Source organism: Chelonoidis abingdonii, chromosome 14 (genome assembly GCF_003597395.2).
Source record: "Chelonoidis abingdonii isolate Lonesome George chromosome 14, CheloAbing_2.0, whole genome shotgun sequence".
Classification (NCBI taxonomy): domain Eukaryota; kingdom Metazoa; phylum Chordata; order Testudines; family Testudinidae; genus Chelonoidis; species Chelonoidis abingdonii.
In genome coordinates, this window is record NC_133782.1 from 19,104,586 (window position 1) to 19,126,654 (window position 22,069).

Sequence of the window (22,069 nt, forward strand, 5' to 3'; positions counted from 1 at the left end):
AAAGCACACTGCTACATAAAACTGAAATTATTGTGGCATATTTCCTCTCTCCAGCTGCCAGTACATTAGATCTAATCGTCACTTCCTGCAATGTTTTCTGGGCAAGTACTTTTAGATCCAGATTATTAGAGCTACTGCAGAACTCAAACTGTAGTGCAGATTGCCCCCCCACACACAATTTTTTTCCCCTTCCTGTAAGGATTTTGAAAATAAGGACACATCCCCCATCCTCTTGGTTAATGACACAAGCAAGTATTAGAAAATGAATACTATTCACTAAGGTCAGGGGACGCAAATGCCCCAGCGTAAAGCAGACAGAATATATAAAGTATCAAGAAAGATACTGGAAGTGCATCACTGCCAATTCAGGTATCTGACTGACAGCACCAAGATGTTCGGCAAAAATCAAATTCCATGGCATCAAAAAAATGGGCTAACAAAGAAGTCACAAATGAAATTCCAATATTTTAATATACTTTATGAGTCTTAGGACTCCAAATCAAAACCAACAAATAAAAAGCAGTGTTACCAGCTCCTATTGATATCTTGTAAGTCTCATGATATCTGGTGTTTTTCTTAAAGCCCCTGTTCCTGGAGTCAAAGTAATTAGGTTGAAACTCAGGTTTTATAGGGTGTGTGGAAGTGGAGTAAATTTCTGGCCCTTCCCTCATGATTGTCAAGAAAAGCTTGAAAATGTGACCCAAAGCTGTGTAAAAATCTCAAGCTTTTTAAGCCAGTCTCATTATCTGATTTTTGGAGCCTGACTCATCATCTGTGGGCACCTGGAGTTGTCAATATTGAAAATGGTTCTTCCACACTCAGCATATTTCAGATCAAAACAACAGTGATTTGGTACTCTCCTGTTTTTCTTCATACTTCCAACAGATGGAACCTGATTTTACTGCCCAGTGCTTGAAGCTGCAGGCCTTAGTAGACCATAAACTGCAAGAAAACTAGCCATACTGACCATGCATCTGGTAGGTGTATGGTGCTTGTCCTGTTGTTGGGGTACTGTAGGTGGATCCATAGCTAAGAAACCCACTCTGTCCTGGAGAATGGCTCAGACTATCTTCTGTTTTGATGCCTTTGGAGAATATAAAAGGAACCAAATGCACAATGTTAGGGTTCTGCTTGATCTTGTCATATACAGGTATAACAAAAAATGTCAGTGCTTATGACATTTTAGCTAGAGTTGGAGCTGATCAAACTACTGATTTTTAATATTCAGTTTGGATTTAACCTTTTTTATTAGCAAACAAATCCCAATTTTTGAAAACATTTTCATTATTCGCTAGTGTTGGCCAAATATTTTTCTGAAATAATGTATGGCCTGTATGTTCACCACAAACTATTTGTGTTAACTATATTAAGTAGTCATTATTGTGTGATTGGTTGCCATGATACAGTTTCTGCTCTCGGAATGGATGACTAACTTAAAGACAGGAAAATAATAAGTAATTCACTTTCTAGAAAGATTTTTTGGACAACTAAACATTTGTGCCAAACTTCATTAAACTTCTGCAGTTGTAAACATTCTGAGGGGTTCTCAGAATGCTGGTAACTGCTAACAACGTGATCATATGAATTATAGTAAACTAAACTCAGTTATTTCTATTCAGATAAACATTCATGACTGAAAGATTTTTTTAAATTAAATTATTTCATCAGCTCCATTTAAAATGAGATAACGTAATATTTGTCAGCAGGTCATATTGGAGGGATATCAGTTAGGTGTGAACACTAGATTGTCACACATAGTTGACAATAGTAAAGCTGAGCAATGCACAAATGCCTAGTCAAAATCTCCTTGGTACTAAAATCAGGCAAGTAAAACGCATGTCAAATCACAGGAGGAGCGGCACTAACTGAATTTAACATTGCAAGATGGAACCTTTGCAGGTGGTGAAAGGGTCTGATATTTTATCACCCGGGCCTGCTGAGATCATGCTGCTGTATTTTTAAAGTAAACAGCTGAAAGGTGTGTCTTTTTTACAAATCTTTTGGCCTCTGCCTCTTTGCATGGGTATTTGCACAAAACAAAATATGGTCACGAAACACACTCTGAGCGCCATGGTTAAACAAAGAGACTATTGATGGTCTGCTCTTGGATTTACGAGCTGACCAGGTTGCTGCCATTTTTGTGCACTTCTGGGCAAACTTTCCAAAGGGACATCAAATCCATATGGCTTCAGCCAACCAAGTTGATGCTCTCTATCTTGGCCAATCCCTTCAACCTGAGAAAGTACAGTGAGTCTGCACTTGCTGAGGGTGGGAGTAAATTTTACTGAATAGCTTCTCCTGAGACAAAGTCACATATTTCTAAGGAGAAATAATCAATGTCAGATGAAATCCATGCAATTTAAATGCAGATTACCAACGGAATAACAACATTCCATACTGAAACCCAGGAAATTTGTTTGGACAATGAGCGAGCCCAGGCTGTGGTAAGTGTCAGGCTCCATTATTGCTGGTAGAGGCTGTCTGCTAGGGGGTTTGTGGGTGATTGCAAAGAGAAGCTGTTTTTCATAACATCACATTTGTTTTTCAATTACATCAGCACCATGCATGTGAACACTCAACCTATTACAGCCCCGACCACAATTAATCTTCAGTGACTGGGCCTTTCTGGAAGTCTAAAAATTGTTGTCAGACAGTGAAATAACTTAGCACCAAATTAATTTCCACACAATGCTCTGTTTTGTCTAGAAACTGGCCTAGTTTTATATTTGTGTCTAAAAACAATACTGCTTCATTGTTCTTGGTCATCAGCCAGGTGGGATTTCTCATATACAGTATCATATATATTATTGAGGGTGGGGGCACGGGAGGGAAACCACTGTTCAAGGATAGTAATAGGTAATCTACAGGATTTATAAACAGTATGTGGGCCTGACATGTGTGTGCCCTAAAGACGCTAGCCAGTAGCAAATGGCCATATTTTCACCTGCTCTAACAGGGACAACTGTTCAGCGTTTGCCTTGGAACCCATCCAGCTGATACATTTGTGTTTGTAATTCCACAAAATCAACTCAAAACATTCCTCTAATCGTCATGATAGATTTTACTTTCCCAAGCCTGTACCTAGGCCTTTCACAGATTGTTAGGTTGAGTTTTCCTTAACTAAAAACGTTGTCAATAGCTGTGTAACCGATTTGTGTTTTTATGGCTGTACGTTGGGAAGCAACACTGTATTTACCAAATAAACAAGGGCATGGGAGCTCAAAGACTGTCAAAACTGACTGTAGAATTGGAAACAAAACCACACAGCAGTTTTGGGTAGTACTGAACAACTCAAAGGGGGCTCATGGTTTCAGCTGGGGATAAGCACCCACAAGTCTGGCTGTCCACCGTTTCCAAGCCATAGCTAAACAACATGAACCTCTTTGGTCTACAAAACTGGGTAAGACATTTCCTAGGAAGAGTCTTTCCCTGTAGGATTTTAGGGATTTCCATATGGGGCTATGAAAACCAGTTTTGTGAAAAATATATTTGAACCTCAAAAACGTTTGGTTAATGTTTAGGTGATGGTTCAATTTTATCCAATCTGAATTACTAACTCAAACTTTGGTTGTTTAGGCCCCTCTATCATTTTGTCTTATTTACAGTCAACTCTGAGTATGCTATAAGCATGTGAATAGCACAATTTCAGTAGCAAGTAGATCTACTGAGGCTTTACAGTCTGACTGAAAATAATCAAACCCACCCAATATATCTCACATGACATCAATTTACACTGAATGGAGACTGGCTCCCCTACAATTTGCACACACAGAGGAGGTGGTACAGATTCTTAGATGTTGAAAATGGTAAGACAGCCTCAGGAAAAAAAATCTGCTTTCCATTATCTTTACTATACTGTATGTCTGAAAACATTTATTGTATATACATTTAGACTATATGTGCAATATTTAATAATAATGTCTTGCAAATGTATTAGTCTCTCTCATCACAAAGCATTGTGTAGTACAGAGATCATTTCACCCACCACTTGTTAAATTTACTCATCCGCAGCATAACAACCGTTCTGTATCATCAATGATACCCAACAGTTTTTACGAAGGAATGAAGACTGGCTCATGTAACAAACTGCAAAGGGAACATAGAAAGGTAAAGCATAGTTTACAAAAGTAGATTTTTTTACCACCTTCCCCTGCAATCTTGCAAGACTGGAGATACAGGTCTAGATCCTCAGCTGATGTAAAGCAGCACAGCTCCAACTGCAGTCCAGTGAGGCTATGCCAGTTTGTGCCAGCTGAGGATTTACCCGAAGGGTCCAATGGTCACAAGTGGTCAGAGCCTCATTTCAAAGACGGTACCTCCAAGAAAAAAGCACTTTCTAGGGGGCTGGGCTCAGTACTGGGTCACAGGAAACTTCACCAGCTACTGAGTCCCTACTGTCACTCTTTGCAGCACCTGGATTTTTCCTGGAAATCTCTTATTCTGCTCCTGACCAGATCCAACCCTACTTAGTTGATAGGATTGTAACTCAGGCTAGTATGTGCCATTCTACTTGAGCTGAATATCTGGAGAGTACAGAGGAAAGTCTTTTTAAAACTTTTGACAAATTTGAATTTTTCTCTAAGCCAAAAGAGAAAAGGAAGAAACCCCATCCACGACAGAATTGAAGAGCTTTTGTCTGGAAGGTTTAATCATTAAGTATGTTCTTTTTGGGTCAGAAGGATGAGACATTTTCTAGTGAAAGCAGAAGCTCTTCGAGATAACCTAACAAAGTAAGATTACTCACTGTAGGAGGGTATTCCATAAGGTTGTCCTGGTGGAGGGTACGCAGCATAAGTAGCGGCTTGCTGGATTCCTGCACTGTACTGGGTCTGTCCATAGGTTGCCATTGTTGGAAAAGATGGGACTGTCACTATATGGGGATGATGTCTGTTCAGAACAAGAAAACAGATGGTCTGTGGCAATACTATATGTATATGGTTTTCTAGAATCATCTCACTAATCTAGCTGCAAAAACTTCCAGTGACATATTTGACTAGAATGCCTACACGTGGTGTTATGCTGTATATTACAGGCATACATGCCACACTGGGTCAGACCATTTGCTCTAGTTCCCCACTTCTGGCAGTGGCCTACAGATATATCACTAAGTGAGAGGGCACAATGCTATCCTAATCTTTCATCAGTGCTATAACCTTGGGCTGCACAAAATATTTGCAACCATTTTAAAAAGTGACAATCTGTGATTTTCAGGTTTCATGGAACACCTTTAAAATGTCACATTTTCCACTATAGTCAGTTATAAATGATCCTATGTTCAAAACAATAAGATCTGCATTCCTGGAGTAGAAATGAGTTGTATGGAGACCTCCAAGTTTCTTTGACTCCCTGTCCAACCTGATTAAGAAATGGTTTTCTGGGGCTAAGGCCAGGTCTACCTACAAACGTTTGGAGGCACAGCTGTATTGGTCAGAGGTGTGATGAGGAGTTCTCTGACTGACATAGCTGTGCTGGCAAAAGGCCCTAATATAGCATATTGCTAAAACGGTCCTTTTGTTGGTATAATTTATTTGGCTCAGGGGTGGGGGAGGAGGTGAAATAAGCTATAGTGGCAAAAGCATGAGAAGCTTCACTGGTATAACAGCATCTAGACTAGGAGTGATTTTGCTGGGATAGGATACCAATATAGCTATACCAGCAACGGGCTCCTAGGGCAGATCTGGCCTGTGACTTGCAGCAGAACAGGTGCAAAGGCTGAAGGATCATGTTCTTCAGGCTTTTCAAGGTTGCAGGGCCCCCCGCAAATTGGTTAATCAGCAAAACAAAGTTTATAATCTACAGTACTTGAGCTCTCCTGAACGCTGTCAGAAACACTCACTCTGTGGAGCAGAGTTGGAGAGGACACTGTGATGCAGCTTTGCTGTTACCTAAAAAACAAAATTAAAGCATATCGGGTTTTCAGTAACATTCTGTTATATGGCTAAGTTGATGACACTGTTCTGATTATTGCTAGACACAGAAATTTATACAATAACTAGAACAATATTTGTACTGAAATCCTCAAAGACTTTTAAGGCAATTATGAGAAACGACAGGGTAACTTTCCATTTTAATGCTAATTAATAAAATCAGCTTTATGTGCACCCAGGAACCTATCAACTGATTGACTAATGTACCAGGTTTTTCTTGATATAGGTATGGAGCCACATAATGCTGGTGGGTCCAGTTTTGCAGCCATCAGCAGTCCCAGTGATTTCACTACCACTACTCATGTTGACTACTCAGCAATGCATGATATCAATACGACTACTCATGTGACAAGGGGTGCAAAAACAACCTCTTCCGTTGTGAAATGACATTTACAAAACACACCATGTTCTGCCTTTAAAATTTCTTTTGTATTCCCACCATTTGGTGTCTCACTTTCTTTAAATGCATCAGGACAAAGGTTCTTTAAGTTTTCACCTCTCCTTGTACTGGATCTTGGAAGACAATTATTGCTTAGCCTATTGATTAAAATATTAGCACAGGACTGAAAACTGGTAACACAAGTGAACACACATAGGTTGCCTTCCCACACACAATATGTTTATATTCAGCAAAACCAATAAAATCTCTTTTAGAGGCAAATTTAGGTTTAATTAAGACTAAAAAAAAGCCCTGTTAGGTTAACTTCTGAGTTGCCTCATGCCACATGCACGCATTCAGCAGGACACACAACAATATGTCCTGATATACCAGACATGCATGCATTGGGGTGAACTCACAATGCCCCCTTGTGTACTAAGCAGAATGCTTCAACAATGCCATCCAACATGCTAGGTCACAATTCCTAATTGAGGCCTTCAGATGTTACAGCACTATAAACAATAAATCATAATCAGTAATGTCAGGCAGGACACATCCACCACGTTCCTGATGTCCACAGTGCTGTCCAACATGCCAGGCTAACTGCACACTATGCCAGGGAGTACACACATAATGTCATATTGCCCAGCGCCAGCAGTGTCATTTAATGTGTCAGAGAGAACATGCATGATGCTTACATTACTCAGGGGCAGCCCCAGTCCTGGCATTTCTATGCAATTTGGTATGCAGGATTCATAAATGGCACTCAACTTGTCAGGCAGAACAGAACGCATCTGCGCTGCAGGCCCCACAAACCAGAGCGGGGGCTCCTGCAGCACCTCCCAGTGCATGCAAGTTGCCACGTGACACATGAGGCAGGAAGCATCTGCAGCGCAATCCAATGTATCAGCTAGGACATACCCACAATGCTACAAGAGAATTATCCTCATTAGGAAGTCATCTAAAATGATACGACTTCAGTATGTTCAGCAATGCAAAAGTTAGTGAATTAAACATTTTAAACGTGTTATTTAATAAAATATGCAGATATGTATAAAATCTAAATATATGGAAATAATCCTATGGGCTCAAGTAACTTGTCATTCAATTAATCTAGACAGAACATTTCCAAAATACACAGCATGCTGTTATATAAAAGATTCATCCTTCCCGGTCTCTTCTCCAGCTGTCTCCTGGTAATTAAATTACCCTCCCCCGCCCCACAGCTTTTTTCATAGTAGTTTATGTGGTTTTATCATTTTTGTCCTAAAATTAGGATTAAATTGAAGTATTAACAAAAAAGACATTAAACCCAATGGATTTTTTTAATTACAGACTTAATAAAAAATTATTTTTATCTGTTGTAATTTTTCTATTTCCTTATTTATGGGGAGCCATGAACATATTAGCAGAGCAATGGGTACTTGATAAACAAAATTGTTATTAATAGTAATTAAAAGGGAAATTATTTTCTTTCTAAATTTTAAATGTTTATATTCTCCTTCAATAATAATATTATTACAAATGAGTAAACAGATGCACTTCCTGAAAAATAATTATTTATTAGAGCTGATCAAAAGATAGGAACATTTCTATGAACATTTTTGCAAAAAATTCATCCCTTTTTTGGTCAAGGTTTCAAATAGTTTAAGAAAAGTTTACTTAAAAAAAAATCAACATTCACAAAATGTATACGAATTATTTATTATTTACTCATCTGTCTATTTATATAGTTGTGTCAATGTTTTTACAGAAGTTAGAAATCAACTACTTTAAAGCTTAAGTGACTCTATTTAAGTCCTTTTTGCCATATTTAGGCATCTAAAGAAAAGCTGCCTCTTTTCAGAGATGCTAAGGAAACTCCTCCTACTCTTCTCATTCGCTGTCTCATTCGCTATAAGGGGGGGGTCACACTCAGAGCCTTGCTGTGTGAAAGGGCCCACCAGTATAAAAGTTTGAGAATCATTGGTCTAGGAGAAACTTGTCGGCTGATAATGGCAAGGTAATTGTTGAATCAGGTCCTATGCCTTTTAAAAAGGAAAACCATTGGGCTACCTGACATTGTATTTAATGATGCATCTAATCACCACCCTGACTACTTTATACTTTGTTCCCTTTTTGTCCTACCCTTTATTAGTCTGCCTGTACCTCTCATATTTTAGAATGTGATGTTTTCCGGGCAGGGTCTAGCACATTATCTGTTCGTACAGCACACACTCTATCATTCAGGGCTGAATCCTGGAAGTCATCTTTGACTGCTCTCTCTTTCTTGCCCCACACATTGAAGACATGCCCAGATTCTCCCACTTTCTTCCCATGCAATGTCTATGAGACATCTTTTTTTCTATGCCTTTCAACCCCCCAATTTGGTTACTGTAACCTTTCCTTCTGGTTTCCCTGACACGTCACCTGCCCTGTCCACTCTCCAGGACATAACAATCATAGCTCCTGAGATCATATTCTTTCCTAATTGCTCAGACCGTATCACCTCCCTCTTTGAATCCCTACTCCACTCTGTGCAGGGCCAGCTCCAGGCACCAGCGCAGCAAGCAGTCCCTTTCAGAGGGAAGGACCTGCTGCCGAATTGCCACTGAAGAACGAAGCGGCGGCAATCGTGACTTTTTTTCTGCCCCCCCGCCACTTGGGGTGGCAAAAACACTGGAGCCGGCCCTGACTGTGTGCCGCTTTCTCCCCAACCTCTTCTGCGTCTAATTCAGCTCTTGTCCTTCCCTTCAGAGCCCTTCCTGATCCTACTCCTCCCTACCATCTGCCACACTTCCCCTAACCCTCTTCCCTCTGCCAGTTGTGGCCCCCTTGACACAGTGAATGAAATCCTGACTCTATTAAAGTCAATGGCAAAACTCCCATTCACTTCAATGGGGCCAGGATTTCACCCCACTGTTAGTTCACTGCCCCCGCAGCCACCTGCATATCTTCTTCCAGGCTATCGGTTACAAATAGAAACCTCTTCCTGTGGCAACCCACAGATCACTACCCTTCTCCACATCCAAATCCACCCTAAAGGACCAGTTCTACCGTGATGTCTAGGACAGGGGTTCTCAAACTGGGGGTCGTGACCTCTCAGGGGGTTGTGAGGTTATTACACGAGGGGTCGCAAGCTGTCAGCCTCCACCCCAAATACCACTTCACCTCCAGCTTTTATCATAGGGTTGAATATACAAAAAAGTGTTCTTAATTTATAAGGGGGGGGTCACACTCAGAGCCTTGCTGTGTGAAAGGGCCCACCAGTATAAAAGTTTGAGAATCATTGGTCTAGGAGAAACTTGTCGGCTGATAATGGCAAGGTAATTGTTGAATCAGGTCCTATGCCTTTTAAAAAGGAAAACCATTGGGCTACCTGACATTGTATTTAATGATGCATCTAATCACCACCCTGACTACTTTATACTTTGTTCCCTTTTTGTCCTACCCTTTATTAGTCTGCCTGTACCTCTCATATTTTAGAATGTGATGTTTTCCGGGCAGGGTCTAGCACATTATCTGTTCGTACAGCACACACTGCATGGGGGGTACTGAGGGAAACAAAGTAACAGTAATAACTCCTCTAATGGCCTTGGACAAATCGTTTAGGTTAAGGTGGGATTCTCACAGCAACCTAAAGGAATCGGACATCCCCCTTGGAGTTGAGCACCTAAATCCCTGAGGCTTTTTTGAACTTCCCAGCCCTAACCTCTCTGCCTCAGTTTCTCCATCTGTAATATGAGGATGATACTTACCTACCACAGTGGGGTGTGACTGTAAGGATTATTTCATGTTGGTAAAATACGTAGACAATAAAAAGATGTATTAGTGATAAGGAGATATAGGAGAAAGATTTCCTTTAAAAAAGTAGGACTTACCTGATTCAACAAAGATTTCACTATGAGTAATTTGCTTAGACTTACCTGCAAGAAAGTTTTTAGTACAATTAGATTTTAGATTCTGAAAATAAATTCTTACTTTTTCTATAGCCCAGACCCTCTTTCCCCTAATAACACTATATTTTTGAAAAATACATCCTTCTTATTTTTCAGTGCATGGTGTGTTGGAAAATGGTGGGAGAACTAACAGTCCAACAGCAGCAGGTTAGTTTTATTTCTGCATATTTTTTTAACATTAAAAGCAGGCTCAGGGTTGAATATGTATTCAATACATTCTTTCAGAATGAGAAATAGACACTTCTTCCACAGGTATGCACGTCCATATATAACATGTGTTTCTACACTGTTTTCGACCATTGCTTTAGAATACTGTCTATTTTTAACAGGATGTTTTATTACTTACATTTTCCTTTAGGACATAAAGTATAAGGTAAGTTAAAATATAACATTTTGATACAAATACTCTGGGCGAATTTGCATATACACTTGATATGATGTCACATACAGTGACAGTAATTGCACATGAAAATGACCACATAGATATCTAACTGGACATCTGCATGCACAAACATTGCAACTGAACTTGCAGCTGTGACAATTCCATGTGAAACTAAGGCACATAAATTTGTATACATTTTTGCAGATGAAACTCTGGAAATCTGCACCCTAACATTTGCACAAATATTTTCATTTACCCCAAATTAATAAGTAACATTTTTAAGTGAAAGAATATAACATACAAAGTTGTTTGGGGGAGCTTCTCATAATATGAAAAAAAAATAGCTACAATATTTCTGCTATAAATCCATTAACAGTCCTCACTAGCACAACAGCGTTCAAGTGCACAGCTTCTTTTGTAATGACTCTTATGTAGCACAATAAAAGTTTGTAACACTTGACAGACATATGAGAAGAAAATGTCTTTGCCCCAAGGAGTCTGTAAGTTTTAGCAAAAAGAGTGATGAGTACTCGTGGCACTTTAGAGACTAACAAATTTAGCTGGGCATAAGCTTTCATTGGCTAAAGCCCACTTCATCAGATGCATGCAGTGCAGATCAGGTCAGACCTAAAAGTCACAATTCTTCAACAAAAAAACTTTAAAAATAGACTCCAATGAGAAACTGCAGAACTGGAATTAATTGGAAACTGGATACCATTAAATTAGGCTTGAATAAAGACTGGGAGTGGATTGATCTTTACACAAAGGAAAAACTATTTCCCCAAGCTAATTTTCCCCCTACTGTTACTCATACCTTCTTGTCAACTGTTTGAAATGGACCATCCTGATTATCACTACACAAATTTTTTTTCTCCTGCTGATAATAGCTCACCTTAATTGATTAGTCTCATTATAGTTGGTATGGCAACACCCATTTTCTCATGTTCTCTGTGTGTCTATATATATCTTCCTACTGTATTTTCCACTGCATACATCTGATGAATTGGGCTTTAGCCCACGAAAGCTTATGCGCAAATAAATTTCTTAGTCTCTAAGGTGACACAAGTACTCCTCGTTCTTTTTGCTGATATAAACTAACACGGCTACCACTCTGAAACCTGTAAGTTTTAGCTCTAACATTTCTATAAATATATACATTTTAAAGGTATTTCCTATAGATTCTGATCCTTCCAGCAAACCTTTTGAATTGGTGGTCATGCTATACATGCTTCAATCCAATTTAATTCCTAAAGGCTCAACAAACACAGAGACAACATGTGGCTTCTAACATACACAGCCAACATACAGTGGCAAATAAAGGGTTAAACATGATAGTTAAACATAATAGTCAGTGCCTTTTGCTAACTCTGCTCCCACAGGAAGGCTGAGGGATCCTGACCACAGCAAACAATAGCTGGAATTGTACTGGCGAGAACTAGTTTGGCTGCATCATTTGCCAATAATTTTTAAAACAGATTTAACATTCTTCTGTTTCCTTCACTTGAATAGTATAATGGGGATGTCTTCTGGGGGGGGAGGGGGGGAGGGAGAGGGGGAGGGAGAGCAGATAAGTTTCCATCAGAGCCTCAACCACTGAAAGAATTTGTCCTTGGTACCTGCCAAATATGAAACTCCAGACCACAGATCTGGGGACTAACTGTTCAGAAATGACAGCAATGATCTCAGCTCGACATGAACAGTGGCATGGCAACTGCTTTGGTAAAATGTTTCATATTTGCATTCTGGGTGATTAGGAATGGCAGCCTTTGTGCTTTCACCCCTTCTCTCTTCCAAACAGCAACAATATGACTAGAACTCAGAGTTCAAATTAATGCTGCCCTTAGGGGTTGATGGATTGGTGGGGGCCAAAAACAGAACAGCCAGCATTGATTAAAATATACTTTTATACACACATTATTCTGATGGGGGCGTGTATCTCTATAATTCCATTTCTATTTGCATTCAAATCAGATTCAGACACAGCCGGACTTGTTACAAAAACATCAAACAGAAATTTTAACTGCTTCTTGCATCAAAGAACTAATTCTTACAAGCACAGGCCTCATACCTGGTCAGTTCCTTTTGTTGTTATGTATACCCCTGATGCTAACAGTTAATAAACCATAAGCAGAAGAGGCAGCCTACCTTCTATGTCATCTGGAGCCGTGGCATAAATGTTAGAAAGGTTAAGCTTCAGTCTATCGGCGCACTCTCTATTTACTGTCAGGCTGGGTGATATCACTAGATCTAGCATTTCCTTATACCTGAAGGAAAACAAAGGAAAAATATAATTTATTCATTAATTATGCATGCTTACTAATGATTCCATTTTTCCCTAGGAGTATAAATATTAAAGCTGATTACCTAAACTCAGGCTTCATATAAATTCTACATAACAACATTCACTAAAGTTTTCATCAAAGGGAAATGCTGAATTAAAATTAAGTATGTGTTTCCTTGGAGATTACACCCATTTGATTAATGTTTCCCTCTCTTCCTGGATTTTGCCATCACAGAATTAAATTTCTGAATCTCTTAAATGCAGTCAGAACAAGCAATATATTTAAGTATTAGCCACACCTCCTTATGTGTGCAGTGGTATCTGATAAGGCTCTGGGAATAAGAATTAAGGGCTAAATATTGAAGCTGAGGGCAGTTAACAATACTATCCAGCCTTAAGATACAAGAAGAAGAAAGTTATTACTTGTGATGGGAGAGGTTCGAAAGACCAGGTTAATTCTGATAACTTTTGGATGTTTCTCTAAAAGCCACTCCAAACCTCTCTGCTGTTCTGACCATCAGGTGGCAAAGTTCCATAAGCACAGACTCTCTCTTGAAAGTCACCTGATTTTGGTTAAACTGGAAATCCACAGGAGCAATTGCTGTCATGTGGGATTCAAGTTTTCAGATGAAACCAGATATGTGTATATAAAACATTCACACAATGGTAATATAACAACAGATCAGATAAACTAGTTCAGATAAAATAAGGGCCACCACCAGGAACATTGCTCAAAACTACACACACACACATTTCAAACTTAAGTGCCTAACTTCATGCACCTACATTTTCAGAAGTGCTCCCAAGACCTCCCTGTGAACTACAGTTGCACACCACCTTTGGAATTTCAGGCTACTTATTTATGGGTCTAGGTGCTTAACTTTGGGCACCTAAGTTTGAAAATTTTGGCCACTGTGATCAGAGGTAGACAAAACTAGGGACCCATGTGTCACATTAGAAAAGTGCTGGCAGTTTTACATAAAATAAGTTTCATAGACATCAATCTCCTACAAAGATCGGCAGTAGGAATAAACCACTTGTTTCCTGTGCAGACATGGAAACCTCCCCTAAGTTTTAAACTTTGAAGAAACCCAGTGGCCTATGAGGGAAAACCAGTGGCCTTAGAAATTTCAGAGCTCAATGAGTAAAGTTGAACTCTTTACAAAAACATGATACCATAGAAATCTGTTTTGCATTGTCAAATACATCAGTTTATTCTGTAGCATTTTATTCAGGCCCCAAACAAACTATTCAGACATAAGGATTCAAAGACTTTGGAAATTTTTTTTCCATTGCACTTCGCAGCCATACAAGCAGCTTGCACCATTTGTCAGGCTTGTCCTCACTCCAGTCTCCCGGAGGCTATAGCATTAACAGAAAGCATGATTCTGCTTTTAGAGAAGTGTTCCAGAGCAGGGACAGGGAGCAGAACCTGGAAGATGACAGCTGTGGGGAGGGGGGGCAAGATAGGGAGTGGGGGGGAGGGGGAAAGAGGTACTTCAAAAGGGTCCCACTGCCTTGAATTGATCAAAAGCATATGGAGGGTTCCAAGTCAGAGCCTGAACCAGCTCACCTTTCTGTTTACCACTGAACACATTGTTCAGCTAACTCAGCTGCAGACAACTCCCTGCTCCACAATAAGGATCTATCTATTCAGTAGTATAAAGGCAGCAGATGGTGTGGCAGCAACTGTGGAGCTGGTATTAAAATGTATAGTACAGTATACTTAGAATGTCATGAAGTTAAAACTTAGCAACATACAAATCTGAAGCCTGGACATTGTATTTCTAGACTAGGCACTTCCATTTGATCTATTATTTTTTCTTTTCTTTTTTGCTTAAGGGAAAATATCAGCATGTAAAAGTGACCAGCATGGAGAGATCAAGAACAATAAACTACGAACTTTTCATCTGAGCACTTACAATCACTTTACAAACAGCGCAAGCCCCTGGGAGGTAGGTTAGTATTGGTATACGCTGGGGTAAGCTAGGCACAAAGAGGCGAAGTGTGTTGCCCAAGATCAAACAGCTGAGACTGAAACAGGATTCAGGAGTTCGGACTTCAAACTCCTCACTCTAACTACGCAGCAACTGCTCCCCATCAATTCATACATCTATCCATTAGGGATGTGTACAGTGCCAACAATGGATACCAGATAGCTTGAATATTTGCATGGGATTTGGATACCAAAAATGTTCAGCCGCATCAACTCCATCTTACAGCCCCTTCTCCCTTTTCTTCCTACAACCTGACACCTTTGGCTTCCCCTCATCTGCTTCCCTGGACTGTCCACACACACCATTACCTTCTAGCACAGTACCACATGTGCAGAATCAAATCTTGTGCTTCAGCAAAGCTACCTAACGGTGCACAAACTGGGTGAACTGAAATCAGCAGAAACTGGCCAAATCTGTATGTCCCCTGCTCCATAACTGCAGTGTCTTACAGATACTTGCATTAAAAAGAAAACCTCCCATGTACAGTATTAATATTTTGCATTCGGATTGCCCCTTTCACTTGAGGACTTCAAAGCATTTTACATAGCCTCAGAACAGCTTGGCAAGAAAAGTTAAATGCTATTCTTGTTTTACACATGAGGAAGCACAGCAAGACAAAAATCAAAAGATGTGTGTGTGTGTGTGGGCTTTTAATTACACCCACAAATAATTGTCTGTGCAGTCAATTGCATTTAGATTTATCTAGCTATCTGAGTTATATGTGGGTGCAAAACTGGACTCTGGCTTTAAAAATCTCTCCCTACATGACTTGTCCTAAGTCACGCAGTGAGTCAATGGCAGAGCTGGAAATGAAAGCCACGAGTTCTGACTCTCTAACCTACACAATCCAGCGAACTATCCCTACAAAGTCAAACAGCACACTCTGAAGAAACAGTGAAATACACCCTGGTTCCGCCATTATTAACAATAATAATCCCATAATGTATAACAGGAGAGCCAGTTACATTTTGCATGACACATACAAGATTTTACATTTTCCTTTGGTTAGCAGCGTGGTGATCTGTGGGATTGTGTTACATTCACTTACACAAGCTCAAGAGCAAAGGCAAACATGGGTTCCCTCACTGCTTATAAGATGAAATATCCCTTTTACTGCTTTTCATAACAATAGTGCAAGCTTCTTCTGTGCCACTCCAGCAACTATAAGGGAGGGGAGATTTCCTGTGATCCCTAGTGCGGGAAACCTTGGCAGTTGGAGAGCTGGTGTAGCTAGCTCCCATCCTCCTCTCCTGGCAATCCCTAGTCCAGAGGGCATGCCAAGGTGGGAAGTAGGACTAGTCAGAGTCTGATAGGCTCTGACTATCTCCAGAAAGCTGGCAAACCGTTGGGAATGGCATCTTGTGTAAGTTAGAGCAGCCCCTAGGAATTAGGGAGCTGTAACTGACTCCCTTGCAGATCACTCCACTCTGCTGTGCCCAGTACAATACAGAATCTGTCCCTGCGTATTTTAAAAATGCCAGTGACCAGGAGGCAGAGTCCTGAAATGTACTGGATAAGTTTAAAATATTAAAAGTGCATCCATTAGACAAATCTGCAGGCAAAGCTTTAGGTTACTGTATGTTTGTCAGGCTTAACACTAGGTTTTCTATTCCATTGTGAAGTGACATCCAACTGTCTCATTTATATTTTAAAATCTCTACACCAGAACGTCTGTTAGTCTATAAGGTGCCACAGGATTCTCTGCTGCCTACACCAGAATTAGGAAGGGGAGAAAAAAACATTTAGTTCCAGATCCCAGCCAAGACTGGGATGCTCTATACAATTTCTCAAATAACACGCACCGTTCAATGAACTCCAAAATCCCATTATTCCTGACACTGCCCAGATTGTTGCCAAGTGAATGGGAGCAGATGTTTAAAGGGGGGGGATCTTTTATAATGATTAATGCACTCTAATTACATCATTGTTCAGGGATTTCATTAGCCATTGCCTGATTGATGATTTTTCTATTGTTTTTCCTCTGCTCGCTTTTGTAATACCAAAGTCATATCCCACTTCCCAGTATTTGCGCTTTATCACTTTTTTTTGCAAATGTTTCAACTCATTTTTCTTAAAATTGTATATTTTGGCATGTGCAAAAAGTTAATGCGTGTAAAATTTGTATGTGTGTGCGCAAGTTTATGCTTTCGAGTACTATTACCTCTCTCACACACAGTTACCAGTGTGTGCAAGTGTATCTTGCTAAAACAACATCTAAAAAACATTTTGAAAAATTTATGCCAACAATCTAAATAAAATCTTCAGTAAAACAGAGGAGCCTGGATGAACTTGGGCTCAGCAAAATGACATCTGAGAGTGCAATCTGTGAACTGACGGGTTTTATTTATTTATTTAATACTGCAGACAACAGTTTCTGGGTTGAGTAACATACAGGAGAATCAGCAGTAATGGTTGCTGGATCTGTGCTTTGATTAAAACCAGCAATGGCAGCATGTTGGGCTGAGAGACATCTGGAAGAGCTTTTGGTTTTTATAATCTTTTAAAAAAAGAACCATGTGTGAATTTGGTGCTCAGCTTTTCCATTAGAATCCCCTTCTTAAAAAGCAATATTTTGCTCTGAAAGTCAGCCCACAGTACCTTGGCCAAGAAGCCGAAACTTTTCTTTTACTAATGTTTAGGAAAAAAAACTTTTCGGTCATTTTGAAGTTAGAGAAGCCAAATTAAACATTTTAAGGTTCCAGATTCTTGGCTGAGGTGCCAGGGTAACTTACAAATCACATTTTCTTTTACAATGATGTTTGAAGGCTGCAAATCCAGGCCCCAATTCAAGGCATTCAAAAACGTGCCTAAGATTAAATAAGTGAGTAATCCTATTTCTATTCAGCAAAGTACTTAAACCCGTGCTTAAGTGCTTTGCTGAATTGGGGCCACAGCGTGCAGACCGAGCCAGACAAGCACTCTACTACTATGGTACTGAGGATCAGATAGATAGTATTCTGAAAAGGTGAAACCAAAAACCAGTCTAGATATTGCAGGTCAGATCCAATTGCAACACAGCTCTGCTCAGCACTGCCAAAAGGGAGGTGTGTGGAGGAGGGTTGTGGCTCTTTTCTGCTCCTTGGATCCCGACAATTTGTTTGACCTTGGGATAACTTAGAGCAGCCCTCAAGATGCTTTAAAAGTTCCACTGATTTTAACACCTGCAGCACCACTAAGTCAGGTTGGGGATGAGGGTGAGCTAGCTAGGAATTCCTATCCCTCCCAGGAGAATACTTGGCTGCCTGTTTGTGCAAACGAGCTGGAAAAGGGGACAGGATCTGGCTGTGTGTCTCTGCATATTTCACTTGCCTCTGAAATGCAGCTCTTTCAGGAGCAAGAATACAGTAGCAATTCTGGGCCAGCAGCTCAAAACAATACATGTTTAAAAACATGTCTGCAGAGTTACCCAGGTTTTATTTTTTACATGGCAAACAGGATTTTGGATCCACCACAAGCAAGTGGGAGGGCAGTAGGGGGCCAAGTTTTCACTGGGATGTTAGCAGTGACCAGGACAATAGGCTAAGAGCAGTGGCCCAGTTGCCCAGCGATGAGTAGTGCACAGCATGAAGGGGTAAAGAAGGGCTTTCAACTGGTCAGCTTTACTATACCTGCTTGTGTAGCAGAGGGTCTGTAGAAGATCTGAATAAGGAGAGGCTCCTGGACCAGCTGAGGAAGGACATTCCATGGACAGAGGGCAGCATGGAAGAAAATGTTGAGACGGTTGTGGGCGAAGCGGGGTATCAAAGGTGCTGTCAATGGATGAGCAGATGAGGTGGGGACAAGACAGAAGGGAAGGAAAGAAGAAAGGTGGATCATTAGCTCTTTGAAAAAGTCAGCAAGATCCTGCAGAGAGAGGGAGGAGGGCACTGGAGTGGGAGAGGGTTTTTAGGAGAGTCAAAGGTTGCAGAATAAGCTATGTGAATGGTGGGGAAAGGCCTGCCAAGAGATGGCAACAACCGTATGGGGATCCCCTAAAGAAATCTTAATTTTCTCTGTCTAGAGGCCAAATACAAGCTGAAACCACCAGATTTGCCTAACTACGTGCATGTGCCAGCAGAGAGCCCTGGGCAGGATCGGCACATGTCTAATCCTTTGCTTTGGCTTGGCTTAGGAGCGGAGGAATAGAAACAGAAGGAACATTTTTGTCCTTCTGCCCTGATTTTGTCTGGTTTTACTAACCTTGCTGATGAGTTTCACCTTCCTTCTCCTCCCAAACTGGGAAAAGGGTGACTCAGTAGATGTTACTAGCTTAGGACTACAGACTCACAGGAGTTTTCATTGTAACAACCTAGACAGCTTGCTCTTCTGTCTTGCTGATTTCAAAGGGAAACATATTCTTGCTTAAAATGTCCTGGAAAGAGTCCCTCCGATTTCCAGACCAGAAGTTTACAGCAGCTGAAGTAGAGGCAGTCCCCTCCAAAATAGACCCACACAGGTTTTTTACAAGATTCAGCATGTATCATCACAGGACAACTGCGAAAACTTGTTAGTATTTATATTATATATATTGAAACAAACACAGTGTGCTGTATGCTATACAGACCAGTATGGACCTCCAGCCAGGCCAAATGCTGTAATGATGCTGGATGCATTAAAAACATCTGAAAGGTGAGATGCAAAAATAGAAGAAAAATGGATCTCTGCTTCTTTATGATACACAAGAAGGCCTTAAAAGATTTTCTCCTTAAAAGAAAGAAAAGGCCAGACATTCTACTTTCTTTTCCTTTCTTAAAAAAAAGCCTTCGGTAAATTTTTCAAAAGTTCCTAAAGGATTTAGGAGCCAAAGTTTTATTTTTAAAAGTGACTTAAGCATTGAGGCCCATATCTTCAAAAGGTATTTAGGTACCTACAACCCACTGATTTCAACGAGACAGGTTCCTAAATCACTTGTGAAAATGAGACTTAGCAGTTATGAACATTTGACCTCGTCATACTGGGGGACTCTATGGTAGCTGGAGACCTAGTGAAATTACAACACCACAAAACATTAAAACCTGAAAAGTTGGAAGAGGAAGAATTTTTTTAGGCAGACAGACTTTAAAATGTTTGTTGCCTGTGTTTGTTAATGTATATTTAACTCCAATGCCCAATTAACACATGGGAGAAAGTGACATCTTTGGTAGAGATTCAACATCCTGCGCCTTCATTTAGGTGGGAGAGTTCACTGTACACATCCTCTGAGGCCCTTCCCATGAATTCCTCCAGCAAAACCAGGAGAGGAAAGCGTGGCTATTGCTGATAATTTCCAAGGTAAGAATGAAAACAAGAAAAAATAGCTTTAAATGCAAAAGTAGTAGCAACCCTTTACCAGGCCTTTTCTTCTGAATAGAAAAGCAGTAAAAAGGGGGCTCAGGCCTCGTTTTTGTTTTCATTTACGCTCCCATTAATAAAAGGCTCCCAGGAATCCAGGCGTGGGCATCACTCAATGACCACTACAGGCATCACAATACAGCTCTCACATGCTTCTTTTAAATGCTTTGCTTCCTTGGATGACGCTGCGGCTCAGACAGCTTTTCTGGCAGGATGTGCCTTCCTAAGAGCTTGTAAAATTATTACACAGCTTGCAGCTTCTGTGCAGTTGCCAAATTTCAGCTCCTCTTCTCCACATCCTCCCACGCCAAACAAAAGTCACCAGCAGGGAAAATCACAATTCCCCCTAAGACATCAGCAACGGGAGGAATCCCAATTCCCCTCTGCCTAGACACATCACAAAAGGGAGAATCTTCACGATCTCAAGCCCACCTCCCAAGTTATCAGCAGAGGGAATTCCCAGTACTGAAGATATTGGCTTCTCACTTCCACACACATCAAGTGGAGGCGAGCAGTCCCCTTTCCCTTGTTGCTATGTTCGACTATGGATCACTCTAATACTTGCTCTGTCTGTAACAGACTCTCTGCTCCTTCTGCATCAGGCACTCAGCCAGGTGAAAGTATCTCTCTCTCTCGTATACATGAATCAGAGCATCCAGTGATGGAAAAAGACCTATTAGCTCACAAAGTCCATCCCTCAATACAGCAGATAAATCTATGCACTAAAGATCTGAACAAGCATAAAGTTAAACCTGAGCTGGCATAAATGCTTGTTCTGCAAGACTGACAATAAGCCGTGATGACGAGATATCATTTCAAGGTGACCCTGAGGGCACTGCAGCTTGGGCTGTTTTTATTCCTGAGAGATAGCTATCGTCTACTGACATGATCAAACTTAATGCAGTGACAGATTTTTCATCTGATAATTCCCTGGACCATTCCAAGCACTAAAAGCAGAGGTGCTCAGAGAAGCTTCTGACTGTTCTGTAGGAACACAGATATGAAATTGCAGAACTACTAATTGTGGTATGAACCTGTTGCTTAAATCAGCCTCTGCACCAGAGGACTGGAAGGTAGCTAATGTGACACTGATTTTTTTAAAAGGCTCCAGAGGTGATCCTGGCAATTACAGGCCAGTAAGCCTAACTTCAGTACCAGACAAAACTATAGTAAAGAACAGAATTATCAGACACAGAGACAAACAAGATATGTTGGGAAAGAGTCAGCACAACTTTTGTAAAGGGAATCATGCCTCACCAATCTATTAGAATTCTCTGAGGGTGTCAACAAACATGTGGACAAGGATGATCCAAACAATATTGTGTACTTGGACTTTCAGAAAGCCTTTGACAAGGTCCCTCACCAAAGGCGCTTAAGCAAACTAAACAGTCATGGGACAAAAGGGAAAGTCCTCTCGTGGATCAGAAACAAAGGCAGAAATAAATGGTCAGTTTTCACAATGAAAAGAGATGAATAGTAGGGTCCTCCAAGCAAGGCTGGCTCCAGGCCCCAGCATGCCAAGTGCGTGCTTGGGGCGGCATGCCGCAGGGGGCACTCTGCCAGTTGCCAGGAGGGCGGCAGGCAGCTCCGGTGGACCTCCCGCAGGCGTGCCTGTGGAGGGTCCGCTGGTCCCACGGCTCCAGTGGACCTCCCGTAGGCGTCCTTGCAGAGGGTCCGCTGGTCCCCCGGTTCCAGTGGAGCATCCGCAAGCATGCCTGTGGGAGGTCCACTGGAGCCACGGGACCAGCGGACCCTCTGCAGCCACGTCTGCGGGAGATGCACCGGAGCCGCGGGACTGGTGAGCGGCAGAGTGCCCCCCGTGGCGTGCCGCTGTGCTTGGGGCGGCAAAATGGCT

General features: G+C 41.0%; 1 protein-coding gene across 5 annotated transcripts in view; it reads right to left on the minus strand.

The window, feature by feature from the left end:
* EYA2 (EYA transcriptional coactivator and phosphatase 2) overlaps window positions 1–22,069 on the minus strand; it is a 585,490-nt gene that overhangs the window by 80,599 nt on the left and 482,822 nt on the right. For 2 of the 5 annotated variants that reach the window (XM_032767381.2, XM_032767378.2), the window contains exons 2-5: window positions 12,772–12,890; window positions 5,837–5,885; window positions 4,745–4,887; window positions 968–1,084 (exon numbers count right to left, since the gene is read on the minus strand). In XM_032767381.2, the coding sequence (XP_032623272.1) occupies window positions 968–1,084; window positions 4,745–4,887; window positions 5,837–5,885; window positions 12,772–12,880 (418 nt within the window). In that variant the 5' untranslated portion in view covers window positions 12,881–12,890. Of the gene's footprint in view, window positions 1–967; window positions 1,085–4,744; window positions 4,888–5,836; window positions 5,886–10,166; window positions 10,212–12,771; window positions 12,891–22,069 lie in introns of those variants that run through there. The other 3 variants (XM_032767382.2, XM_075072277.1, XM_032767380.2) reach the window with 3 other exon arrangements.